Genomic DNA, 24,999 nt, shown 5'->3' on the forward strand with positions numbered 1-24,999 from the left:
AAGATGCCTGTACAACAGGACAGTGACTACACATGTGCCGTGGCCTCTGCGTGCTTTTCCAGTTCCAGTGTTTGCTGTTTTCTCACACGCCCTGCTTGGGCCCCCTCGTCCTGCAGCACACAGGCGTCTGTAAGGAGGCTGGCCTGGGAAGAGATGAGAGCAAGCAGATCACGCATTGAGGCCCAAACCTAAAACTTATTATCACATTCTATCCAAAGAACTATACTTTGTTCGGTTTTGTTGTTGAGCTTGTCATTTTCTGCACTCTGGGATCTGGCTTTGCACTTGACTTATATGTCATCAGTGCTCCTAATATTTAATGTTTGGTAGTTTGGAAGATAATGCAGAACAACAGTCATCAGTGTAGAATTTTCATTGTATCGGTAGGAAGCACAGCATCCCTTGTTGTATCTGTTGTTAGGTCGGCTCCTGCATTCTCTTTTGCTCTCAAACTCTCCCTCTAAGCCAGGTGATTTACAGCCACAGACCGTGGAAGGGGACTACAAAGTGGTGACTCCCAGGGAACCTCACCCACTGAGCCATGGACTATGGTTCTTAGAAGCCAGACGAATCCCTTCTGAAGGCCTCAGGGATATTTTTAGTTTGAGGAAATTTGGCCTGGAGGCAACAGACAGCCAATATTCAGTGTTTAATTTATGTCTCATCCCATCAGTCACTCTTCCTGCACAGGGGGGCTTTTGAGTTGATCAGTGTGTCCTTACAGCTTACTCATTCATTTACAGAAAGCCAGTGTGTGTGTATTTGTATTTTCAAAGGGCTACTTACTTCTCCATATTGACCTACCTTCTACATTGAATTTCCCAAAGAATTCCGAAATGAAAGGTTCACAGATTTTCAAGGTATTCTGAAGATCAAAAATGAAGAGGAGGTATATGGATATTAAGTGTTATGTTCCCAGTATAATTGAATTGTTGACAGGAATTTTCCTGGTTTAACTTATAATTAAGATATACATTAATTTAACATTTATAATCAAACAATAATCAAATTAGCCAAGAAAGAGGTGTGTTTTTTTCAAGGGACTTTGTATACAGTAGTCATGATCTGGTTACATTCTGTGGCTGGGTTATTCTCTGTTCATAATGTGGGCACCTTCTATTGGGAGCCCTGACTTCTCCATATAAATATTGTCATAAAAGGCTTGTGCCTTTTACTCAGGGAGTGTCACTAAATGTCAGTGGGTGATGAAAAGGCTCTGTGTGGACTTCCTGTGGAATAACTACTCATGGGCCATGCTGTGTACAGCTTTGTGGAGGCTTATCATTCTCTTGGTGTAGTAACAGGTACATTGAGACCCTTGCTCAGTCTTAATGAAGATGATTACATGTAACAAAGTTATATTTGTGAAATATTTGGGAATCTCAGAGACTGGCTGTTAGCATTTCTTAGGGTAATTTATAGAAAGATGAATCATTTCTCAGGATAGTGGAAAACTCTCATGAGGAATTCTGTTTTCTTTAAAAAGTGTTTCAGAGTTTTATGACATCCTGTGTGATGTCAAGTTCCTCAGGTATGCGTGCATTGCTCATTCTTTCTTTGTGGCCATTGTCCTGGAATCCTGTACACTCCTCCTCAAATTCATCAGCTTTTCTCTTTTTAACTCTAGACTCTACTTAAGTCATTCTGGGCGCCAGCATGTTCCAGTTCCATTACATGACTGTATCCAATTTGTCACCTTCGTTCTGACATTTGGCACTATATTGTTGGCCCCGTCTTGGGAATTCCTTGGCTCTGTTACACCACATCAACCTGGTTTCTTCTCTCCCACCCAGCTGTTTTCTGGTCTCTCCTTTTGGGCTTTGGCTTTCCTGTAGCCCAAGCATGTCAAACTTGTTCTTTAAATGAGGCATGCGTCCTGCCGGCCGCGAGTTTGACATGCTTGCAGTGTAGTCAATTCGCTCAGAATGTTTAAGTTCAACATGTGCCCAATAAATGAGCCAAGTATTTGAACTTCCTTTTTTTTTTTTTTTGTTAATCATCACCCGAGGATATTCTTCCATTGATTTTTTTTTTAGAGAGAGTGGAAGAGAGGGGAGGTGGGGGGAAAGAGAGGGAAACATTGATGTGAGAGAGACACATTAATTGGCTCCCCGCCCACACATGCCCAGACCAGGGCCAGAGATCGAGCTGCCAACTGAGGTACATGCCCTTAACAGGAATCAAACCCGGGACCCTTCAGTCCAAAGGCCGATGCTCTATCCACTGAGCCAAACTGGCTAGGTCCGAACTTCCTTTCTGACCTTCTCACATTCTCCTTCCCCTCGGAGCCTTTAATCGGGCTGTTCCCTTGAACTCGAAAGTCCTCGCAATCCTTTTCTCTCCTGTTCGTCCGAACTGTGCTTTGGGCCCCATTCTTTCACACCATCCCATGGCCGTCTTTCCTTCCATGCATGCTATCTAAACACTCAAAGAGCTTGATGTGTTTTGATTTCATGTCCCTGTATTCAATTGGAAATTCCTAGTTAGTAAGGATTTTTTATAGAGAAGTTCAAACAGCATTACCCAGCAGTCCTTTACTCTTCTCCTCTGAGGGCCTGAGATGAAACTACTCATTCCAGGAGCCCTTGGCTCCATTGCTGAATGAAGGACCAGGAGGAGACTCATGAGGAGGTTCAATTTCTGTTTGTCACATGGGCTAGAACTATAAATAATAAGCTTAAGTACTTCAGTATGAGGCATGAAGAATGAGGCATTGAATGTGGCATCACTGTAGTTCTCTCTGCAGACCCCTTGAAGCAATAAAGGTAAAACACAATCATTTGTTAGGATTACTTTTTATTGTGAAGGTTTTCTTTTCAGCTATTGAATAACATCAGTATTTCTAGCCACTGCCAGAGCTAGTAATAGTCCTCTCATTTGGGAATGAAGGTCTAAGAATTCATACTTGAATCAAACACTTTAATCTGTAAATCTCTCTCTCTCTCAAGTCTCAAACCAAATGTTGAATCATTTGACAAATTGGGATTAAGAGCTGTCTGGGACCATTGTTAGTATCCTTTTTGGCTGTGAGGAAATGACACAGATAGTTTCGCCCTACAATTCATTCAGATTTATGAGCCAGCCAGTATTCATCACAACAATCTGAAAACTCTTAAAAGGACAGAAATTGTGTGACAAAGTGAGTCACAGTCTTTGTGATGTGATGTCTGCAAGGATGGGTGGGAGAAATCGCCCAGTGACTCCCCTCTAAGCTGAATCATTTTGCAAATAGAAAACAATTCGTAGGTTTTTAGGTGGTTATTACACAAATAGGAAAGGAAGAGAGGAACAGAGCCAAATAATACCTTCATTTAAAACATTACTTTTTGAAATGTTATCACTTGCTAAACAGTCTATGTTTTGAATTGGAAATGAAATTAACCTCTCTACTGCCTAGTAGTATATATTTTTTAATCTAACACCTGCTGTACATCTTCTTTATATATTTTTATGTGTATTTAAATTAATTTTGTTGCTTTCTTGCCTAGATTTTTTTTTATTATTCTCCCATGTCATTGACCTTTTTCCTCATGGCTATTTCTTTTTTTTTTTTTTTAAATATATTTTATTGATTTTTTACAGAGAGGAAGGGAGAGAGATAGAGAGTTAGAAACATCGATGAGAGAGAAACATCGATCAGCTGCCTCCTGCACATCTCCCACTGGGGATATGCCTGCAACCAAGGTACATGCCCTTTGACCGGAATCGAACCTGGGACCTTTCAGTCCGCAGGCCGACGCTCTATCCACCGAGCCAAACCGGTTTCGGCCATGGCTATTTCTTGTCTTGGCTCATTTGAAGATGGTGTGTGTGTGTTTGTGTGTGCGCGCGTTGTGGGGAGTGTCATTCACTCACTGGCTGGATGACTACTTAAGTTGGATGGGGACCCAAGAGAATAAGGTCCCTTTGGTCCTAGAAATTCTAGTTCTGGAGTGGATAATCTTGCATTGTGCATGATTAATGCTCCTTTGTTACTTTTCATCTTATTAAAAACAAAAGGTTGGAGAGCCTTTCTCTGAGTCAGACTTAATCTTTAAATATAAGATTGGTTTTATTTTCTTATCTTTTATAGAGTAAGACATTTGTCAAAAAATTTTGTGAAAAGAGAAATCTTTTATTTTGAGTGTGTTTCTAAGTTTAGAAGTTCTTACATACATTACTCTAAACTCAATAATTTTATAATGGGAATGTAATGCCAGTGAAATTGGGAAGACAATCTTGCTAACTGGTTTCATAGAGAATGGTAATTTCTTCAGGCGACATACATAGCAGTGTTGGTTTAAGAAATAATGAATGACAGGAACACCTTCAGCTGTTACAGGATGGGGTGTAGATCATTTTGGAAGTAGGTATTAAGGAGGCTGTGAAGTAGTCATTTGTTTTTGTTTTTTATATATTATATTGATTTTTTACAGAGAGGAAGGGAGAGGGATAGAGAGTCAGAAACATCGATGAGAGAGAAACATCGATCAGCTGCTTCCTGAACACTCCTCAATGGGGATGTGCCCGCAACCAAGGTACATGCCCTTGACTGGAATCGAACCCGGGACCCTTCAGTCCGCAGGCCGACACTCTATCCACTGAGCCAAACCGGTCAGGCGCCGTCATTTGTTTTGTCCAGCCTTGGCCGGACACCTAGGGAGATTGCCCTAGTGACTAGCAAAGTCCCTGTCCCTCGCAGTAGGGAAAGAGCCAGTTGTTTGGCCTTCACCACTGTATTCCTAGGACTTCAGTATTTACTGAACAGTTATTGAATGAATGAATGAATGAATGAATGAATGAAGTTTTTGAAAACATGCTGTATGTCAGCTTTATAAATAATATGTTTCATTTCGATTACAAACTTATGAAGCAAGTATCATTGTCCTCATCTTACTGATAAGAACAGTTTTTGCTCTTGGCTTTCAAAACATGATCTCTGCCTGTGACAACAGCACATAATGAACTGTATGTTGCATACTTCTTAGTGTTTAGAATACAGGTTCATGGCCAGAATTCCAGAAGCACAGTGTAGCAGAAATTTGAATAGAAATAGTGATTTTAATAAATAATTTAAACTCTCTTCAGAGGCTTTGCCACCTTTTCTCCCACCCCTTTCCTACATTATTTTATTACTTAGGAAAAAAGATGTCATGATTTAGTATAAAACAATTCTTTAATATTTAGGGGTTGCTTTCTGAAGAGCTCAAAGATTTTTAAATGGCACATACAAAAACAGAAAAAAGTAGGATGTAGTTGAGGATAAAAACTACGTAAGGATGGAATGAACCTTGAAGATGGGTCTGGAAGATTAAAATGCAGAAGGAGCTAGGGCATGCAGAAATGCAGAGAATAACCGAAAAGTTTTGTAAGAAAGGTGTGTGGTTGTTGTTTTTTGCTTAATCCCTCACCTTTTTTGTTCAGTCCTGCAACCCCCTTCCCATCTGGGAGCTCAAAGACACTGGCAACAGCATGGTGATTACAGAGGGGAAGAGGATGAGAGAGGTAGGAGAGGATATAGGCAGGACAAATGGTGATGGAAGGAGACTTGACTTGGGGTGGTGAACATACAATACAATATACAGATGATGTATTCTAGAATTGCACACCTGAAACATATATAGTTTTATTAACTAATGTCACCCCAATAAATTCAATTAAAAATATATCTATAGTATATAGTTAAGCCCTTTCCAGGAACTTCAAGATAGGTTCACTGTTTAAGGGCATGTGGTGTAAGATGAAAAACTTAGACCTTTTTTATTTTAATCTTCTTCACCAAGTGAGATCGACAGTCAACCAATAATGTTTGAGTTTCTACTATGTGAGGAAATAAAGCTCAAGATAGACAAGGAGATGTCAAGAGAACACTTAGACACATCCAGAAACATGTCTAGAATAAACTCCTTCCTTAAAATCATGTGCCCGCTTTTGGCTTCCTGTATTTATAAGTGGTATCTCTGTCTTCCTTGCCAGCAGCTCCATCGTGGAATACATTCCTAGTCTTCATTTCCCTCGTCCTCCCTTCAGCCTCGTGCATGCCAGTTTTGGTGACTTTCACACGTGTGCCGGCTCAGCATTCTTGCCGAAGCTGCTCTGGTTCTGTCCTGACTGTTGCAGCTACCTTCTGACTGACCGTCTGTATTAGCTGCAGCTGCCATAGCAAAATCCCACAGACTGAGGGCTCCAACAGAAATATGTTTTCTCACAGTTCTGGAGGCTCGGAGTCCAAGATTACAGTGTCCGAAGGTTAGGTTTCTTCTGTCCTTGACTTGCAGATAGCCATCCCTCTGTGTACACACGCAAAGTTCCTATCCTTGCAAGGACACCGGTCAGACTGGGTTAGAACCCATTGTAACAGCCCCATTTTAACTTAATCACCTAGGCCTGGGTTTGTTTTTTAAATAGATCCCACATGTATGTATATGTCTTTGTCACTTAGCATAATTCCCTCAAGTCGTTCATGTCGCCTCCAATGGCAGGATTTTCTTCTTTTTATGGCTCAATAATATTCCACTGTATGCAGATACCGAATCTTCTTCATACATTTATTCACTGGTGGCCACTTAGGTTGTTTCCATGTTGTGAGTAATGCTGCAATGAGCATGCAGGGGCAGATGTTTTTTGAGATGGTAATTTTTGTTCCCTTTGGCTAAATACCCAGAAGTGGAATTGCTGGATCATATGGTGGTCTTATTTTTAGGTTTCTGAGGAACCTCCTCCACACTGTTTTTCATTAGCTTCTTTCTTCTGGTTCTTTTCCTTCCCCTGACATGTACGTGCAGGTTAGTTTAGCTTCCTGAGGATTTCGGAAAGCAAGGATAACGGTCCTATTCCAGAAGAAAGGACATTATCAAACAAACAAAACCGACTCCCACCCAGATCACAGTGCTCCTCACACGTGGAGAGGTGTCAGCTGGGGTTGTCTGTGGTCCCCACAGGCCTCCTGTTCTCATCACAGCTGCCCTGGCCTCGGAGCCTGATGCTGAGGACCGGCCATGGAGGGGCGTGGAGGCTGCAGTCTGATCACATAGGACAGGCTAGTGTTGTTGAGTCCTATTCTGGTCTGTGGTTGGAAATGTCTGTTGCTCATCCTCTTTCCTTGTGGAGGAAAAATGTCAGTGATCAGCAGCAGCACAGCCTCAGCACCAGGGGCACTTCAGTGGGGGGCTGTCCGGACCCCCTGCCAAGTCCTGGGGGGCAGAAGAAAGGGAAGGTGGCCAGCAGATGCCAGTCTGCCTTTCTGAATCCACATGGGCACTGCTGAGAGTTACCTGGGATGTGAGGGCATGGGGTTGGGGGGCCATGAGTGCGGTCCTTCCCTGCACCGCAGATGTCCTGGGCCTGCTCCCTGGACACTGGGTCTCCTGAGTGGGTCTTGTTTTTGACCTCTATGTCCTCAGGGGCAAGGTGCCTCCCCACTGGGAAGCTGAAGGCCATGCCAAAATGCCACCCAGTACACAGATCTCAGTGTGCCCATTTAGAGCAGAAATGGCACCAAATGGCAAACTATCTGGTGACTTAGTTTCTGTAAAAAAAACAAACAAACAGACAGACAAATGTGGTGAGCTTAGCGTGGCTGGCACAGTATGAGTGGGTACATTTTCAGGTTTGGGAACACTGAGGGACTTTACATCTGTTGTGATCTATGTTTTCTTTGAAGTAGGAGGGAGAGAGGTGTGGCTGTGGGTGGGGCAGCCTGTGAAGCATGGGGCCCGTTTATGTGGCTGCGTGGAGAATGGGAGAAGGAGACCTGGAAAGTGCCCACAGTTGCTGAGCACTTTCTGGGGGCTCACCAGAGGGTGAGGACCCCCCATTCCTAATCACACCTGTCAGGATGACTGTGCCATTCCCAGGTGCATTCCACTGTGTCTGTTCAACTGGAAGTGCGGGAGCGGAGCAGCCGGCTGGCTCTGTTGGGCTGGGCTTTAGAAGTGCTGGGATGAAAAAGCAGGAGACTTGAATGATGCCTCTGAGCTTAGGCTGATCAGGAAGTGAGGCCTCAGAGGCTCAGGATTGGTGGATAAACGCTGGGTCACATCCGTGAAGTCATAGGCTAACGAGCCAGTGGACCGTCAAGAGGGTGTGTTGGGCTGGAGCTTAAGGGAATGGACATCTCTGGACAATGACACGGCCATGAGAGTGGGCAGTGCAGGTCGCTGGATTGGATAAACCGAGAATCTGAGGCCAGGTTGTTGGTGGATCTTCTACGTGAATGTGAAGTCTTTCAAGATGATGACGAGGTGTCAGGTGCCAGATCCCAAAGTTTTCAGTGAGTGACAGTGACTCGTCAGTGGAGGAGGAGAGGGGATGAACCTTGAAGGAGGAAAGACTTTGGTCTGGGAGCGGGAAAGTAATTGTAGATGCCGTTAGGGAAGCCAGGAAAAGACTCCACACTCCCGGGGGAGAGGCCTGATCCCAGTTGAAATGGTTGTTCAGAAGACTTGGCTGGACCCCAGTGTGGGTGCAATGGCCTGTGGTGACCAGCAGCCCTTAGCGTTTGAGTGTTGTGAGGGGAAAACATCTTTTGGTAGGGAGTCTGTTTTCTATTTTTAATAACATCACTGTTGGAACACGTGATCTATAAAGCGTCCTCCTTGCTTAAAAGTTCTTTTCATGAATCTGAATAAAAGGCAAAGCAGGAGTTAATCTCTTATATTGCCCAGATGGAAGACTAGGCCCAGACCATCGCCATTCCCTGAGAGAGAGAAAGTAGAATGCTTTAGAAATGCTTGGGGAAAATACGTCGTTATAGCAAAAAGCTGTGAGTTGCGCAAAATGAGCCATGTTTTATGTTTCTGGTCTTAGAACACTTTCCTCGGGAGGCCCAGACTCCCTTCCAGGCCTGAGGGAAGAGATGTCAGTTCAGAGCCTCTCCAAGAGAATCACTAGTGGGTGCCTTCCTAGATGCCCAACTTCTCTCTCACATAGACAGCCTCCACAGCTTCTGGAGGAAGCAGGAAGAATGAATGGAGCCAGGGGAGCAGACAGGGTAAGGGAGGCTGAGAGTAGAAGAAAAAAAGGAAGAGAGAGAAACAACCAAACACCCACTCGAGAACACGCAGGGAAGATTTCGGCTGAAACAGACTTTCATATTCAAACTAGTTGCGTGGGGCACTTGGCGCTGTCTGCGGGGAGCGCTTCCAAGTCTGACAAGGTTCGAAAGGAGCAAAAGAAAACACAGTGACGTGCTTTCCTGGCCCCTGGGAGGGGAAGACATTCAGTAATTGTGATTTTAGGCTCCTTTTCTGGGAGGGAAGCGTGAATACTAGAGCCAGAAGCTATTTGCTTTACTACTTGCACTCTCTCGGGACATTCCTTTACCTTTATAAATTATAGCAATGAACGCTTTGTCCTTTTATTGGAAGGAAGAAGATGATATTTTTTGGTAAGGTAAGACTTCTGACCTCTTGGTATTATCTATCCCCTGCTGTTCCCAGCCCCCTCCATCCTCATACAACTCATTGCTTGGAACAAGGCACAATTTTAGCATCAGTTCAACCAGCTAGTCCTTGGAGAATGGCGAATGAGGAAGTGACAGTGTGACACGCTTCACAGGCTTCTGTGAGGTTCAGCACCCAGACAGAGAGGAGGATGTGGCCTGCTGACCTGTGAGCCCAGATCCCGAGTTGACCATGGGCTCTGCTTCTTTGCCTTTAACGGAAAAGTCTGCACTAGATTGTTTCTAAGAGCTAAACTCTAAGGATGCCTGAATCAAATTCTGCTGGAGGTTCAAAGAATGAGTTTTGGGGAATGGCTGAAAATGTAGTCACTGAAGTAGGCATGTTCCTGGGAAAAGAGTATGTATCCAGAAAAGAGGGTACTTCATGCCGGGTCCTTCCTTCCTTCCTTCCTTCTTTCCTTTCTTCCATCCATCCATCCATCCATTCATCCATCCATCACTTCTCTGTTAAGGTCATTCTCATGGCTTCATCTTTCACATTCATGCAGGTGACAGGTAGTCCTGGGTCTCTTCTGTGCCTTTCTAGTTGTAGGATCTTGGGTAAGTTACTTCATTTCTTTAAATACCAGTTTCCTCATCTGTCACGCAGGGATACTGGATAGTAATAGCTACTGTGTTAGTGTTGTTTTAAGTGTTAACACGGAATAACAGGACAGAGTGTTTATATATGGTAGTGTCAGGTAGCAAGCCCTTGCTGGCTGTTAGCTGTGGCTGTTGTGTATTATTCCTGAATCTTCCTGACACACGTGTGTCTCATCTGTCCTCCAATGCTTTGGGTGTGTTACTAAGCAAACATCTCAAAATGTAATTGCCTGACCTAAACATGTGGTTATTTCTCATTCCATGGATTGATTGGTTCAGCAGGATGGTTCTTCTGCTAGTAATTTGGGATTTCTCATACAGCTACAGACACATGGTGGCTGGGACAGGACTCTCTCAAATGGCTCCATGTGCCTATCTGCCATCCTGGGTGCCTGAGACTCTCTTTCTCCCTGTGGTCTCCCCCTGAGACTAGCTTGGGCCTCTTTACATAATGGCTGGATCTCAAGAGCAGAGGTACAAACTCCAGTGTTGAAGCACTGTTTACATCATGTTTGCTAATTGATTTTGATCAATCTCCATTGATCAAATTCAGTCAACGTGGCCCAAGATTAGAGTCAATATGGGAGGAGTTACACGAGGTGTGACTGACAAGAGGCCTGGTTGACTAGAACCACCAAAATAAATCTACCACATCCAGGGTCCAAGTTCCTACTGTCTGGAAAATACCTTCATGTGAACGTTGCTCTGTGAACTTGAATCTACTAACTTCACTTCCAATCAAATGAGTAGTTCATTGTTCTCTCTGATGAGCTTGGAGCTGGTACTGGGCCATAAATTTCATCAGTTTCCTCCCCAGATTATTCTATATCAGTTTTCATATTTCTAAGTGGAAAACCTAAACACAACTTATTTCTCCTTCTTGTTTTTTGTTTTGTTTTAAAAACCCAAGTCCATCCCAGCTGGTTTAGCTCAGTGGTTGAGCTTTGACCCATGAACCAAGAGGTTTGATTCCTGGTCAGGGCTCATGCCCAGGTTGTGGGCTTGATCCCCAGTAGGGGGGCGTGCAGGAGGTGTTTCTTGTCAATGTTTCTATCTCTCCTTGTCCCTTCTTCTTTGTCTAAAATCACTAAAAACACATTAAAAACAAAAAAGAAACCATCTAAATTCAGATTTCATGAAACCCTGGCATTTATTCCTTGGTTCTGCACCCTCAATGCCACCCTGAGAGTCCATGTCCTTATTATCTTACACACGAACACCTGCAATACCTTTCAGATAAGTTTTCTTTAAATGCCATTTTCAGTCTGATGCATTTCTTTTCAAGAATGCGCAGTCTACTCATAGTTCTTACTGCATGAAACCTAACCTTCCTGCTTGTGTTTCTGAGGCTTTTATTTATTGACCCTACTCCACTATCATATATTACCCACCCTCCAGAATCAGAGCACGAGGAGAGAAGGTACCTAATCCGAGTCTAAGTCCTTCTACATTGCAAATATCTTAGAACACAGAGGGAATGGAGGAGCCGAAGTGGCTGCAGGGCACAAATCCCAGAGAAGAGATGTAGAGTGGAAGGGGTTGGTTGTTGCTACTTGTGTTTTCAAGAATTAGGTAGGTGGTGAGAGGAATTGGATGTTTCAGTGGGATAGAAATTACATCCCTTTAATGGAATCCTTCAATTTTTAAAAATCTTGAATTGTCTTTTGTTCATTGCACTGCTTCTGATTCAGTTGGCTAACACATCCACACAGTCTGGTTTCACTGTTACGGGCGGTGTGGGGACTATGTTCTAGTGCCCTGCTCCCCGCTCAGGGGGTGCCTCACAGTGTTTGTTAGATGAAGAAAAGAAGCAAAACTTAAGTTAAATTCATCCTTTTTATAAACAAAAATGGGTAACATCAAGAGAGTCAAATAAAAGGATGCATGATCCTATGTATGAAATGGAGATACAGAACGCAGGTTCATGAATTATTTTTTTATGACATTTGCTAGACACTCAGCAGAGGGTGGGATGACTGAGGGCCTAGCTGGTCACACCACACAGTGAGCAGACCTGATTCTTCTGTGGATGGAGCATACAGAATGCGTTAGGAATTTGGGAAGGACATTGAATGACTAGGTTCCTGTTCATGTGAGGAAACAGCATGTTAAACTGACAGACACAGGAAAGCATTCACTCCGGAAATGTAAGGGCATATGCTGAGATTCACTCTGGAAGTGTAAGGGCATACATATGCTGAGATTCCCAGGCATGGTTTTGATGCTGTTCATTTCCATTCCAAAGGCATTGTCTCTTTGTGGGACCTGTGGCAGTGCGCAGCCTCAGCATTTGGGATACTCTGTAAAGAAACAGCAGGCATTTTCAAAGAATCTCCCACCCCACCAGCTTCCAGCCCCAGTGTCAAGTGCCCTGTTTTAAAGAACTGAACTCCGAGTGGTCCATGTAGCTTTATTAACTTGGACTTCACCGCAGCTGCGTTCTGGGCTAGAGCTGTGATCCCGTCTTACTGAGACCTGTTTTATCCCCTTGGATTCTCAGCACAGCGGAGGGCAGTCCCTGCTCCTTCCTGGCGACTTGGAGGTGGAGGAGCTGGTTCCAGCCTCCCGGAGCCAGGCGGCTCTGCCACGCAGGGTGCCCGGAGGGAGAGTTTTCCTTGGGAGGGCCTCCTCAGGAGTCTTGGACATGGGCCTTGGGCTCTTGGCTGGAACCAGGGTTTTCCAGAGCGGAGGCTGCAGTAATGATCGTCATTGATTGAGGGACATGCTGTCCGGCTATTTTCATGAGAGTCAAGCAGAAACCGCTCTTGTCTTCAGCCGGCTCCAAAAGGTCTTTTCCTAACGACTTCCCCAGTCAAATCGAATGACCAAGAGAGTGCAGCTCAATGGCTGGAACACTGGGCAGCTGCCCTCCCCCTTCCCAGTGTTCACACTTGCGGCTCTGTTTTCTGTTCTGGAGCTGCCTGAATTGTGTGATTTTTGTAGATGAATGTGAACTCTTCGATCCAGAGGGAAGTGCAGGGAACACAAACAGCCTGTTGAGTTGGCATTCACCCCCAGGGTTCAGTGCGCCGCCAACCAAGCTGGTTGCCACGGGGAGAGAAAACTCAGGCTCTCGCAGGCATCCAAGAAGCATTGCAAGAGGACAGAAAGAAGTGGCAACAGGAGGCTGCACTCAGGCCGCCCTCCATCGCTTGGGCATGTTGGATGCTTGCTTGAGGCAGTTTGTATTTTGCTTGTTAATATTGATCTGAGCTGCTTCTCCTTTCAGGGTATTCCGGCCAGATTTCCGTCACATACTGTGTGTGTGTGTGTGTGTGTGTGTGTGTGGAGAGAGAGAGAGAGAGAGTGAGTGAGTTAGTTTAAATCTCTGCCCTAGGCTGGTGCTGAGTGGTGGCGGCCCCAGGAGCTGGGGTATGTGTCCTGCAGCTGAGCACAGAGCCCACTGTCCCCTGCCCCTCTGGGTCCTGTCCCTAAGCTGCCTCACGCTGCATGAACCTGGCATGGCCCCTGTAGGCCTTGGAGCTTGTTACCCAACTTTTCGCACAAGAATCTCCCCAAGTTCCTCGAATGCTGAAGTCCATTTACTCTGAGACAAACCAAAGGGGTGGGTAAGGATGCTTCTAGAATTGATTTGTACATAGAACTGAGATGTAGAAGCCTCGGGAGTTGTTTTCCAGTGAAAGCATTTCTCAGCTTCTAGCAGTGGCCAGCCCTGACTGAAGGTCAGGCGTCCCACAGTTTGTTCCGTACCAGGATGTGACTCCCTCCCAGGCCTGTCTGCGTTGCTCTCCACAGACAACAGAGCGACCCTCTCACACCTGGGGCTCCCACCTCCAGTCCAAGATGCTCAAGATTTCTCCTAAGTGGCACAGACTCATGCCCGAGGGGCTGGAGGGCCTGTTTATCCAGTAAACAGTGTAAGAAATACAGAGAAATGGGCAGTGATCACATGTTCTGGGGGCACCGGAGCAGTTCTGGAGTTGTTTGCTAGTGAAAAACATAACAACCTGTAGACATTCAGCCATCTGAGGCACAAAAAAATCTTTTTCTTGTCTTTACATAACCCCCTTCCACCACCTAATTCCTCAATAATGCGACAAACAGGTGCAGAAGTGATACTGCAGTGTCATCCTTCTCTCCTCTGCGCCCATGCCCTCGCCTCCTAGTGGACGCGTTCCGAGGCTGCCTTGGAAACTGAAGTTACAGTAAAAATATTACCCAGAGCAGTCTGTCTTCTTTACATTCGTTGGTTTGTATTCTTTTCTCTCCAAAAATTCTGTGTCTCTCAAACATGTATTTCAAACGTCAGTTAGTAAACTAGGTCAGATTTTGAATGTCAGTTGGCTGACATTTTGTAATTAATTTTTTAAAGTTTGAGGTAATTGAGGGTCACATGCAATTGTGAGAAGTAATACAGAGAGATCCCGCTGACCTTCTCCCCAGTTGTAACATCTTGCAATCCTATGGCATCACATCACAGCCAGGGTGTCGACAGCGACACGGGCGAGGTACAGAACTGCCACCGCCAGGGCCGCTGGGCTGCCCTTCCATAGCCACATCATCCCCCCATCGCCCCCTCTGGCACCCACCAATCTGGTCTCCATTTCTATGATTCCATGGCCGACTTATTTATAGAAACATTTGTCCAGTGGCTGGCCTCTGGGAAGAAAAGGCCGTTTAACACTGTACAGAGCTCATGACGCCTGTGGGTGGAAGCTGGTATTTACAGATGGCCTGCGCTCCCTGTTGCTTTGTGGCAACAATGCGGGGTCCCGAGGCCCAGGCAACCGAGTGTCAGCATCGCAGCTATCCTTGCCAGAAAATGCCCCGCCAAGGGCTGCGGGAATTTTCCCGCCTGAACGACAGGATCCCCATGAGGCAGGCCAAGAAGTGCCCTCGGGGGCAGAGCCTTCCTGGCCTCTCGGCCTGACACTCTGGAGCCCTGGCAGCTTCAGAAAGAGTGAGGCAGGTGTTTTCTCTCCCTGTCAACCTGCTGTGATGCTCCTGCGGAGTGTTTCCTTTTCTCTCTGTCTTTGAAGTTCTGTTTCCCCGTGTGCAGCTCTGCCCTGACCTTGCGTTGCCCGAGGAGAGTCTGGAATATCACAAGGTGCCAAATGTCTTTCTCTCTTTCTTGCTATCGGTCTAATTAGCGGATGCCACCATAGATGTAGAAACCTTTGCCATTCTTAAACAGCAGCTGCGTTAGAAGGACCAGGAATCGTCTGATGTCCTCAGTATTCTGCTGTCACTCTTGCTCTGGTCTGCAGCTCAGGCAGCCCAAATGTGCATTTGGGGACTTGACGTATGAAATCCGGAAGAGGTTGTATTGGAGGAAACTGATTTCTGTAAATTTTTATGGATTGGAATTGCTTGTAACAGCTCTGTCTTTGGCATAAATCAGCAGTACATTTTCAATTTTTTTTAAATTGCAGAAATTAAATGTTATGACTTAGGTGTGTAATAATTATGGCAAGAAAATTTGCATTTCAGACATATTATATTACAGTTATTTATATTTAAACTATTTTAGCCCAGCCGCTGTGGTTCAGTGGTTGAGCATCGACCTATGAACCAGGAAGTCATAGTTGGATTCCTGGTCAGGGCACATGTCCGGGTTGCGGGCTGGATCCTCAATAGGCAGCCAATCAATGATTCGTTCTCATCATTGATGTTGCTATCTCTCTTTCCCTCCCTCCCCCTCTTTTCCTCTCTGAAATCAATAAAAAAACATTTTTTAAAAAAGAGAGTAATTTTAGATTTACAGAAGAATTGCAAAGATTTTCAGAGCGTTTCCGTCCCCTTCACCCAGCTTTCCCAGAGCTTAGCTTCTTACATAATGGCACTTTGTTTTGGCACGTTGGTCAAAACTAAAACACAAAAACAACTAACACTGGTACATTACTGTTAACTACAGACTTTATTTGGATTTCGCCACCTTTTCCACTAATGTCCTTTTCTATCCCAGGATCCAATCCAGAACATCACATTGCATTTAGTCTCTTGATATTTAATGTAGAAAACTACCGTCTGCAGAGAATAACAATTTTGTCCATCAGTTTCCAAATCTGTGTGTATGCAGCTCTCAGATGTGTGTATGCAGACCTTCCTGCAGGGGCCTGGGCTGACCACTCTGTGCGAGGCTCTCCGTAAATGCTGGCGCTCCCAGGAGCCTGGAGCTCTTGAATTTGCGTCTGCGACACACTCCACAGCCATTGTGCACCTCCCTGGTGGGTTAGGTGCAGCCTGTGTGCCCAAGGCAGCCAGTTTGCTGTGGTCACCAAACCACACAACTGCCTAATCTCATTGTGGTTTGACAGCTTTTGTTTTTCTTTTCTGAGCTCCAGATCCATGTGTTTGGAAATCTCTATCTGTACTTTTCACAGACTTTCCGTGTGTCTCACTGGAACACATCTCATTGTCTTCTCCTGCCAACTTGTCCCTCCTCCTGGATTTCCTGTCTCAGTAATGTCCCAGGTGGGGGTTGTTTGTTTGTTTGTTTGTTTTTAAGATATTTTTATTAATTTCAGAGAGGAAGGGAGAGAGAGAGAGAGAGAAACATCAATGACGAGAGAGAATTTTTGATCATCTGCTTCCTGCACGCCCCCTACTGGGGATGAGCCTGCAACCCGGGCATGTGCCCTGACCAGGAATTGAACCATGACCTCCTGGTTCATAGGTCCATGCTCAACCACTGAGCCACACCAACCAGGCATAAGTCTCTGTCTCAGTGTTAAGACAGAGAGACCTGGACTCATTCTTCACCCTTCCCTCTGTCCTTGCTTCCCTCATTCCCTTTGTTCCCTTCTCTCCATCCCGGCTGTTTCCCTACACACTCTTATCCTCCCATCCCTTCTCCTTAAACATCAAACTCCTTAACATGTAAGCAGAGCCTCTTGGTGTCCCTGCCGCCCTCTTCCACCCTCACACCGTGCTCACCGCACCTGAGTACCTGCCGCTCCTGGGCTGCGTGGCTTCTTTGCCCCCTCTCCTTTGGAAGTTATACATATGAGGGTCCTTTGCTGTTGTTTTCCTCTCTCTTTTCCTGACAAACTCCTGTGGATTCCTTCGGTCTCCATCAGTTGTCACTGATCCTAGGAAGCCTTCCATCTCCCTGGGTTAGGTGTACCTTACGAGTGCTCACAATAGCTGTGTACACTTCTCTGGCGGCACTTACGGTACTGAACCTGTCTAGTGATTTCTCTGTGTGCCATCCTCATCTCCTCAACAATGCTGGGTGTCCTCCAAGGTCAGAAAGATGCTGTGTTTTCCTCCGTGCTTCCTATCGCTAAGCACAGATCCTGGCACATAGCTGTTACTAGTGCATGTTTATTGAATGAATGAATAAAGGTATTCACCGTCCGTGGAAATGCTGACTTAACTATTTCCAAAGTCTGTATTTTTCACCAGGGACAAACCTCTCTGGATGTCCGTTTCCGTATTTGTAAACGAGGAGGGTGCGCTGGACGCTGCCTGAAGTCCTTTTCAGCTCCTACAATCTGGCATTTATGATTTTAAGATTCATCGTCCTTGAGCATATTCGAAAGGCAACCATGTAAATTCTGAAGAAAATTCCAAAAAAGGAGTTCTGTTTTGAGCCATGGCGGTAACATTGAAATAATAATTTGGCTTTTGGGTTACACTGTGTCACTGCATGTGTGGTGTGCAGGGATCTGAGCACTTGAACATGTGAGTGGTGTCCTTATGGTGATCGCAGTCTCTGTGCCTTTGCTTACTTACCCTCAGTCACTTTGAAGAGACTAAATTCTCGTTTGCTGGGATTTTCAACTAAAACTTAAGACAACTGCTCCTCAGGGACATTGCAGCTGGGACTGGAGGTTTAATTGCGTAATGAAGGGACTGATTGACCACTGAGATCTCGCCTAACAATGAGATTAGGCAGTTGTGTGGTTTGACAGCTTTTGTTTTTATGCTACAACAGGGAAAAAAAAAGTTGAACTTTAAGCTTGGATAGGACACTATTTATTTTTTATTTTCATCTCTTACTGGGTTTAATTTTAACATTAGAAAGCCACCAGAAGTCTTTGTTTATCAAAATTGTTGACTTTTGTGTATCCATAAACTAAATATAGTGGGTGGTCTCCAGCTTGCTGAAATGACCCGGGTGAAATCTTGTCTGAAGTCCCATTTATTTTTGGTTTTTTAGTGTAGTTCTTTAAAAAAAATTTTTTTTAAAAAAAACTTAAAAAATGTAAAATACACCATAGATATAGAAACCACATAAAACAGATTTGTACTTTAATGAATTATTACAGGTGAATATTCTTGTAACCATAACTCTGGTCAGAAAACAGAACTTTTGGCCCTGTTGGCGTGGCTCGGTGGTTGAGCATTGACCTATGAACCCGGAGGTCAGGGTTTGATTCCTGGTCAGGGCACATGCCCAGGTTTCAGGCTCCATCCCCAGTAGGGGGCGTACAGGTGGCAGTCAATCAATGATTCTCTCTCATTGATGTTTCTATCTCTCTCCGAAATCAATAAAAATATATTCAAAAAAATAATAAATAAAAATATTTTTTAAAAATAAAATACCTAGTGGCACATAACTGAAACAGCAAGCTGAGTGTTAATATCCTTCTTTAAAAAAAGAAAGAGCCTAGCTGGTTTGACTCAGTGGATAGAGCATCAGCCTGCGAACTGAAGGGTCCCAGGTTCGATTCTGGTCAAAGGGCACATGCCTGGATTGCAGGCTCGATCCCCAGTGGGGGGTGTGCAGGAGGCAGCCAATCAATGATTCTCATCATTGATGTTTCTATCTCTCTCTCCCTCTCCCTTTCTCTCTCAAATCAATAAAAATATTTTTTAAAAAAGAAAGAGAGAAAGAAAACAGAACCTTTGCCCACAACCCCAATGCCTGTGTCCCCTGTCCCAATCCTGGTCCCTGCCTCCCATATAAAAGTGTACAGGTTTTTATTTAATCACTTATTTGAATTTAAGTTTTATCCCACTGCTAGGCATCCTTAAATACTTTACTTTTGCCTTTTCAAATATGTGAGTTTTAAGCCATTTTAGTCTCAGGTCCTCCTTCCATCCTTTTTCTCCCTTGTAACTGATTGGAGAGGAAACTGGATTACTGGACCTGTAGTTGCTCAGGCTGGATTATGCTGATGGCTCTGGCTGCCTAGGACCTGGCCGTGTAGAACAAGTGTGGCTGTTATGTGCCTCAGTCCTGGAATGATATTCTACCTGCAATACCATCCCCCGTGTCTCCTTACCCTGGACCTTGTTCATTAGCTTATCTCCTACTTGACCTTCAGAAGTTAGCCTAGACCTCACTCCTCCTAGAGAGACTTTCCACCTGATCATCCCTGTGTCCTTTTCTGTAGTCTCATGACACTGAGGACATCACTGCAATTGCTTCTTTAGCCGTGTCAACATAAGAAGCATTCAACCATATAAATAATTTTTGTGAGTTTATTTGAGCCAAACTGTCAACAATTGCCAGGAGTAAAATCTCAACACATTGAGATAAAGCTCTAGAAGATGGCAATTTTGCACCTGATTTTATACATGACAATCAAAAGAGAAGACATAAGTAGGTTACATGACATTCATTGGTGATAGATTAGGGAGGCAGGAAAAAGCAAAGCAGGAAACCTCTGGAATTGGATAAGAAGTAAAATGATACATCTTTTATTTATTTATTTAATTTAAAAAAATATATTTTATCGATTTTTCATGGAGAGGAAGGGAGAGGGATAGAGAGTTAGAAACACTGATGAGAGAGAAACATTGATCAGCTGCCTCCTGCACACCCCCTACTGGGGATATGCCCACAACCAAGGTACATGCTCTTGACCGGAATCGAACCTGGGACCCTTCAGTCTGTAGGCCGACGCTCTATCCACTGAGCCAAACTGGTTAGAGAATGATACATCTTTTACATAGGTGGGTACAGGATAGTGAATAGTCAACAAAGAACATGATACAAATAACAACGAGAGGATCTGTAGTCTCTGTTCTGGTGCTTCAGTTGTGCCCTGAGGGGTCCGGAACAAGGAAGTTATCCAGACATTCCAAAGGTGTGTTATGGTAGATACACAAAAGACTAATACACAGGCTCAGTTAAAGTAAAGATTGACTTTTGTCAGGGAAGATTCTAGCCTAGGACATGACTACCTGCCATAAACTACTTTTAGTTAGAAAGTTGTAATTGCAGACCATCCTTTGTGATTACTTGAGGTCTCTGAGGTTGCAAGGCCACCAGGAAGGCCTTCCCTGAGCTTGTCAGGTTAGCTTGTGACCCATTTTCATCCCCACCTATTTTCCCTTCCAAGCTGCTTTTCATCCACGCAAGCTTCCCCAGATTCTCCTGTGTGCCTGGCACGTGAGAACCAGATACAGAGTTGGACAGCACAGTTCCTTACCCTCAAGAAGCCCCTGGACAGGGAGAGGCGGACACAGATGGTGTAAAACTTCTGAGCAGAGGAAGCAGGCCCCGGAGAGTAGAGAGGTTCCCATCCTAAACTGAGGGGTGGAGCAGGAGAGACCAAGCACAGAAGGCTTTCCAGAATAGGTGACAATGACACCGACGACCAATGGGTCCAGACTGCCTGTCACCACTTGAGCCAATTGAGCAGACAGAGTTGAATCATATCTGAGCTTTTATTCCAATAAAGCCGGCAGCATGGGAGAGCAGCAGCTCATCCACAAAAATCTGTTCTGCATACTCCATTAGCTGCTGCTTATATTGGGTAGGACAGAGATTGCACGGGGAAGTAGGCAAAAGGAATAAGAATGGATATAATGGCTACTGGTTACAGGCAATGTGGGGCAACAAGGTTGTACGCAACGTGAATTATATCTCAAATTGTTTAAAAATAAAGGAACCAGGAGCACCAATAGTTCAGAACCAGAGGCCATCTTAACATCATGGTGTCTTTGGAGAAAGAACTTTTCAGCTGTATTTAATTTGAACAATTCAAGTCCACTAGGCAAATAAGCATTGGATAGCTTGCTATGGTGGCAGAGTTAATTTTTTAGCAGTTTCCAAACAACTATGATGTTAAAAGGAAAATAAAGTCTCAGGTGAGCCCTGGCCTGTGTGGCTCAGTTGTTCGGGCATTGCCCCATGCACTGAAAGGTTTCTGATTCTATCCCCGATCAGGACACATGCTTGGGTTACAGGCTCGATCCCTGGTAGGGGCCCTGCAGGAGGCAGCTGATCAATGATTAGATCTCACATGAATGTTTTTCTCTCACTCTCTCACTCTCTTTCTCTCTTCTTTCCTCTCTCTCTAAAAATCAATTAAAAAATCTTTTTAAAAAAAAGTCTCAGGTGAATGAAACCTACCTGATCTAAAATAAAATTTTAAAAAATCAGGTCAAGTTGGTTGATAATGTTATTCATATATTCTATATTCTTATTTATTTTTTTAGTCAATTTTTGTTTCAGATATTTCAGAATTCTATTAAGAGGTGCTACTCAGTTAAGATTATTATGTCTTCTTGCTATATCTGACCCTCTTATCATGAAATAACCCTGTTATCTTTAGTTATATTACTTGCCTTGAAGTCTACATCATTTGATGTTAAAATAGCCATATCAACATTCTTACATTGAGGGTGTGCATTTTATATTTTTCCCACATTTTTACGTTCAAGTTGCCTGGATGTTTGTGTCTAAAGTGCTTTTCTTATAAACAGAACAGTTGTTTCGTAAATTTATTTGGCCCCAGGACTGTTTTTTTATGCAACCTCTGTTAGCCAAGTACATTTTGGGGAATGCTGTTCTAGGCAGGAGAATTCAAATTGGAAATTTGCAAGAAGAGCAAAACAGAAAATTTTAATTTCATTTTTATTTGAATTAACTAGATGCCTTGTCTACGTGACATTATCATTATATTAAAGTAATATCTATTTTTTGTTTTCCTACAATCTACTTTAAAAAAATTAAGCAGTTATCTAGCCAAGTAGAGGCTAATTGCACATAAAAGGGAAAAAATTCCCCACTCTGTCACTCCTCTGCTCTCTGACACTGTAGTGAGAAGGGGTCAGGAGGTGCTCCCCTCTAGTGGACCTGCATCTCACTCTCATAGAATTTAATTGATATCCATCCCCCCAAACCCTCGCCCCCGTCCCCCAGCCAGTCTTCCAGAGTGGACTATCTGGTTGCTGGGGTGTCTCCTGTCTTTATATTGCATGTAGTTGGCTGCTTTTCCTATGATGCTACAAAGGTCACTTTTCCCATTACTTCTAGTCAAACTCCAACTTCAAGCAGAAGAGAGAGGGGTCGTGTCTATCAAAGGAGTGTGTGCCAACCGCTATCTCGCTATGAAGGAGGACGGCCGGTTACAGGCTTCTGTAAGTAATGCTTTCTGTTTTTGTAGTTTGTTTCTTTGTTTGCTTTTATGCTCTGTATGTACTGATGTTGGTATTTGTTAAATCTTCATTAAGGGTTTTAGAAGCATTATACTATTTAATATCCATACATACCCTATAAAATGCAGGGTATCATGCTCTTTATTTCACAGATACAAAAACTGAAGTTCGGAGGGAGTAAAAAAGTAAGCAAGCAAACTCAGCTCCTCTGAGGCAGCTTTCACTCCAGAGTGTGAGGCCTCGCTCACTGCTTTTCCTGCCTTCTCTGCAAAGCTTGAAACTACAGTGTTGTTTTGTTTTTAAATCCTTATATTGCACAGATGTTTGAAGACCAGTGGGATGGACATATACACTTTTGAGCATCAGTGTTAGGGTTCTTCTGTCAAATTTGACAAACCCTTGCAACGTGGAATGCTATTTGAGAATGTGGGCTCTGATCCTATGTATAAATACTGGCTCTGCTGCTGATTAGCTGTGGGTTCTTGGACCAAGGATTCTGAATTAGTTCCCGTATCTGTAAAATAGAGGCACTAATGATCCTTCCTATCTCATTGTTTTTGTGAAGACCATAAGTTATAAATTAGATAACTTATATCAAGTGTCAACATCAGGGTCTAATACATAATAGGTCCTAAGTGGTTACTTTCTAGAGGATGGATTTGAGGCAGCGAAGATTGCTGGAGATGGGCTGGTTCAGGCAATCGATGTTGACACCTGGCAATAGCAGGGCAGAGAGGCTGAGCCAAGGACTAGCACCTGAGAGGGAAAATGTTTAGGAGTACAGCAGAGGGAAAAGTCAAAGATGGCCCTTAGGTTTCTGGTTTGGATGAGAGGGTGGATGGGAAAGGAGGAAGGGGAAAAGAGCAAGTGCCGGGGAGAGATGTAGACCTATTTCAGTTGAGTTGCCGAAGAGAAACCCGGTGAGGATGTTCACTACATGGTTGGAGGTATGGGTCTGGAGCTTAGAGGTCGGTGTTGACATATGGCTTTGGTGTCATCAGCATCAAGGTGGTAGTGGAATCAGGGGAATGGATGACGTTTGTAGGTGAAAAATAGCTCTAAAAGATGGACTGCTTGCCTGGAACATTCACTTTTTCCACTGTTCTTGTCTTTTTTTTCTACCAGTCTGTTGTCAACTCAAGGGGTGATGTAATACTTTGGGACGCTACCAAAGTAGCATTTTAAATATTTCCAGGACAGTGAAGCAGCAGGTGATTTTAGATGCCCTTGATCTTGTAGGGGGAGGAAGAGGGGTTTAACCCTACTCTTCTCACCTCCAGATGTGACAAGTCATACATGGTGTGAATCACTGTGGCTTTTACAACAGTGTTGGTTTGGCTCCTGTCAGGCAGTGCAGATGGTGGAAAGAAGGAGGTGTGCACATTGGCTATGTCATAACTAACTATGGATGACCCTCGTCAAATGCTTTTAAAGCTCTAGCCTTTTCTAGGACTGTCTTGATCTGGCTCAGGGAGAGATTTGAGAGTGTTACCCTGTGGTTTTCTACTCATTGAGATTAAGACCCAGTAACCTGATAATGATGGCTGCCCTGTAAGGTGGCCATTGAAGGGCTTGTTTATCTTGAGAACAGTCTGGAGTGGGTATGTTTGTAATGATAAAAGGCTCCATGTTGTCAAAAGAGATGAAAACAGAAGCTACTCTGCTTTCAAGTGCATCTCTGAAACTACAGGCATCCTTAGAAGAGGAGATGCATTTAAGACCAGGGACCTAAAAAGGGAACAGTCTCTCATTCTTACAGAATTCTCTACAAGTTAGAATTCAGGGAATTCTGATCTCTTTTCTTGGTAAATAGGCATTAAGCTTCCAAAACTGTTGATTCCGTACCACCAGAAGCATAAAGTGCTCTAAAAGGAATTTCCTCCTTTCTTCCTTAGCTAACCAGGACCTTCCACAAGATTAAGGTCACGGCCTTTTATTTCATCTGAAATGTGTTTCTGTCTCCTCGGATGTGTGTTAATTCTTCCCGACACAGCAGTAAGAGTGAATTTAGCAATGCTTAGAGATTTACCACACAGTCCTCTGCAGAGACACAGCTACAGCTGTTCTACATAAATGGGAAATTCAGAATTTATCGGTTTCCTCTCAGGAATGGCATCATGGTTCCAGCTTCCATCTTAGGATCTACACTTGGCAAGTTCACGGTTAATCACTAATCTGACCACTCCATTTGGGTGGCCGGCTGCCATGCCTGTTTAGCGGCAATCCTGTCTCCTTCGTGTCAGGCTGGGTGGGCTGTGTCAATCTTCCGATGAGAAAGTAAGCACACACCTCAAACCAAGGAGGTGCTGGTGGTGGCTCAGTAAGGGGCGGAGTCAGACCCAGAGGCGTGGAGCTGTCAGCAGTCACTGCTGTTGGTGTCAGTCCAGTGTTGTGACCAGAAGCACCCCCTGGGCGTGCAGTGGCTCCCTGAATTGAGAAACTGCAGTTATGAACTTGCACTTGACAAAGGCATGGTTCTTCCTGCTCTTCAACTACCCGGCCCCATTCTGCCTGCTGTGTTAGGGCTCACCCCTGTGTGGGATCCCCCAGAGATTTGTAAAACGTGCCAGTTCCCCTCAAAAAGAGAGCACTCTGGCTACATAAAACATTTGGTTTCTAAGTCACGTCAGGTAGGTCGCCACCAGTTGAGTGCATGAAAAATTACTAAGTTGTGT

The 24,999-nt window shown here is 44.2% G+C and overlaps 1 protein-coding gene across 1 annotated transcript in view; it reads left to right on the forward strand.

The window, feature by feature from the left end:
• The window catches only part of FGF2 (fibroblast growth factor 2), a 40,398-nt gene that overhangs the window by 5,125 nt on the left and 10,274 nt on the right, over positions 1–24,999 (forward strand). The window contains exon 2 of the mRNA XM_070415154.1: positions 22,203–22,306. Within this exon, the coding sequence (XP_070271255.1) occupies positions 22,203–22,306 (104 nt within the window). The remainder of the gene's footprint in view (positions 1–22,202; positions 22,307–24,999) is intronic.

Source organism: Myotis yumanensis, unplaced genomic scaffold, assembly GCF_028538775.1.
Source record: "Myotis yumanensis isolate MYYU_CA2020_CCGP unplaced genomic scaffold, mMyoYum1.0.hap1 SCAF_5, whole genome shotgun sequence".
NCBI classification, from domain to species: Eukaryota; Metazoa; Chordata; class Mammalia; order Chiroptera; family Vespertilionidae; genus Myotis; species Myotis yumanensis.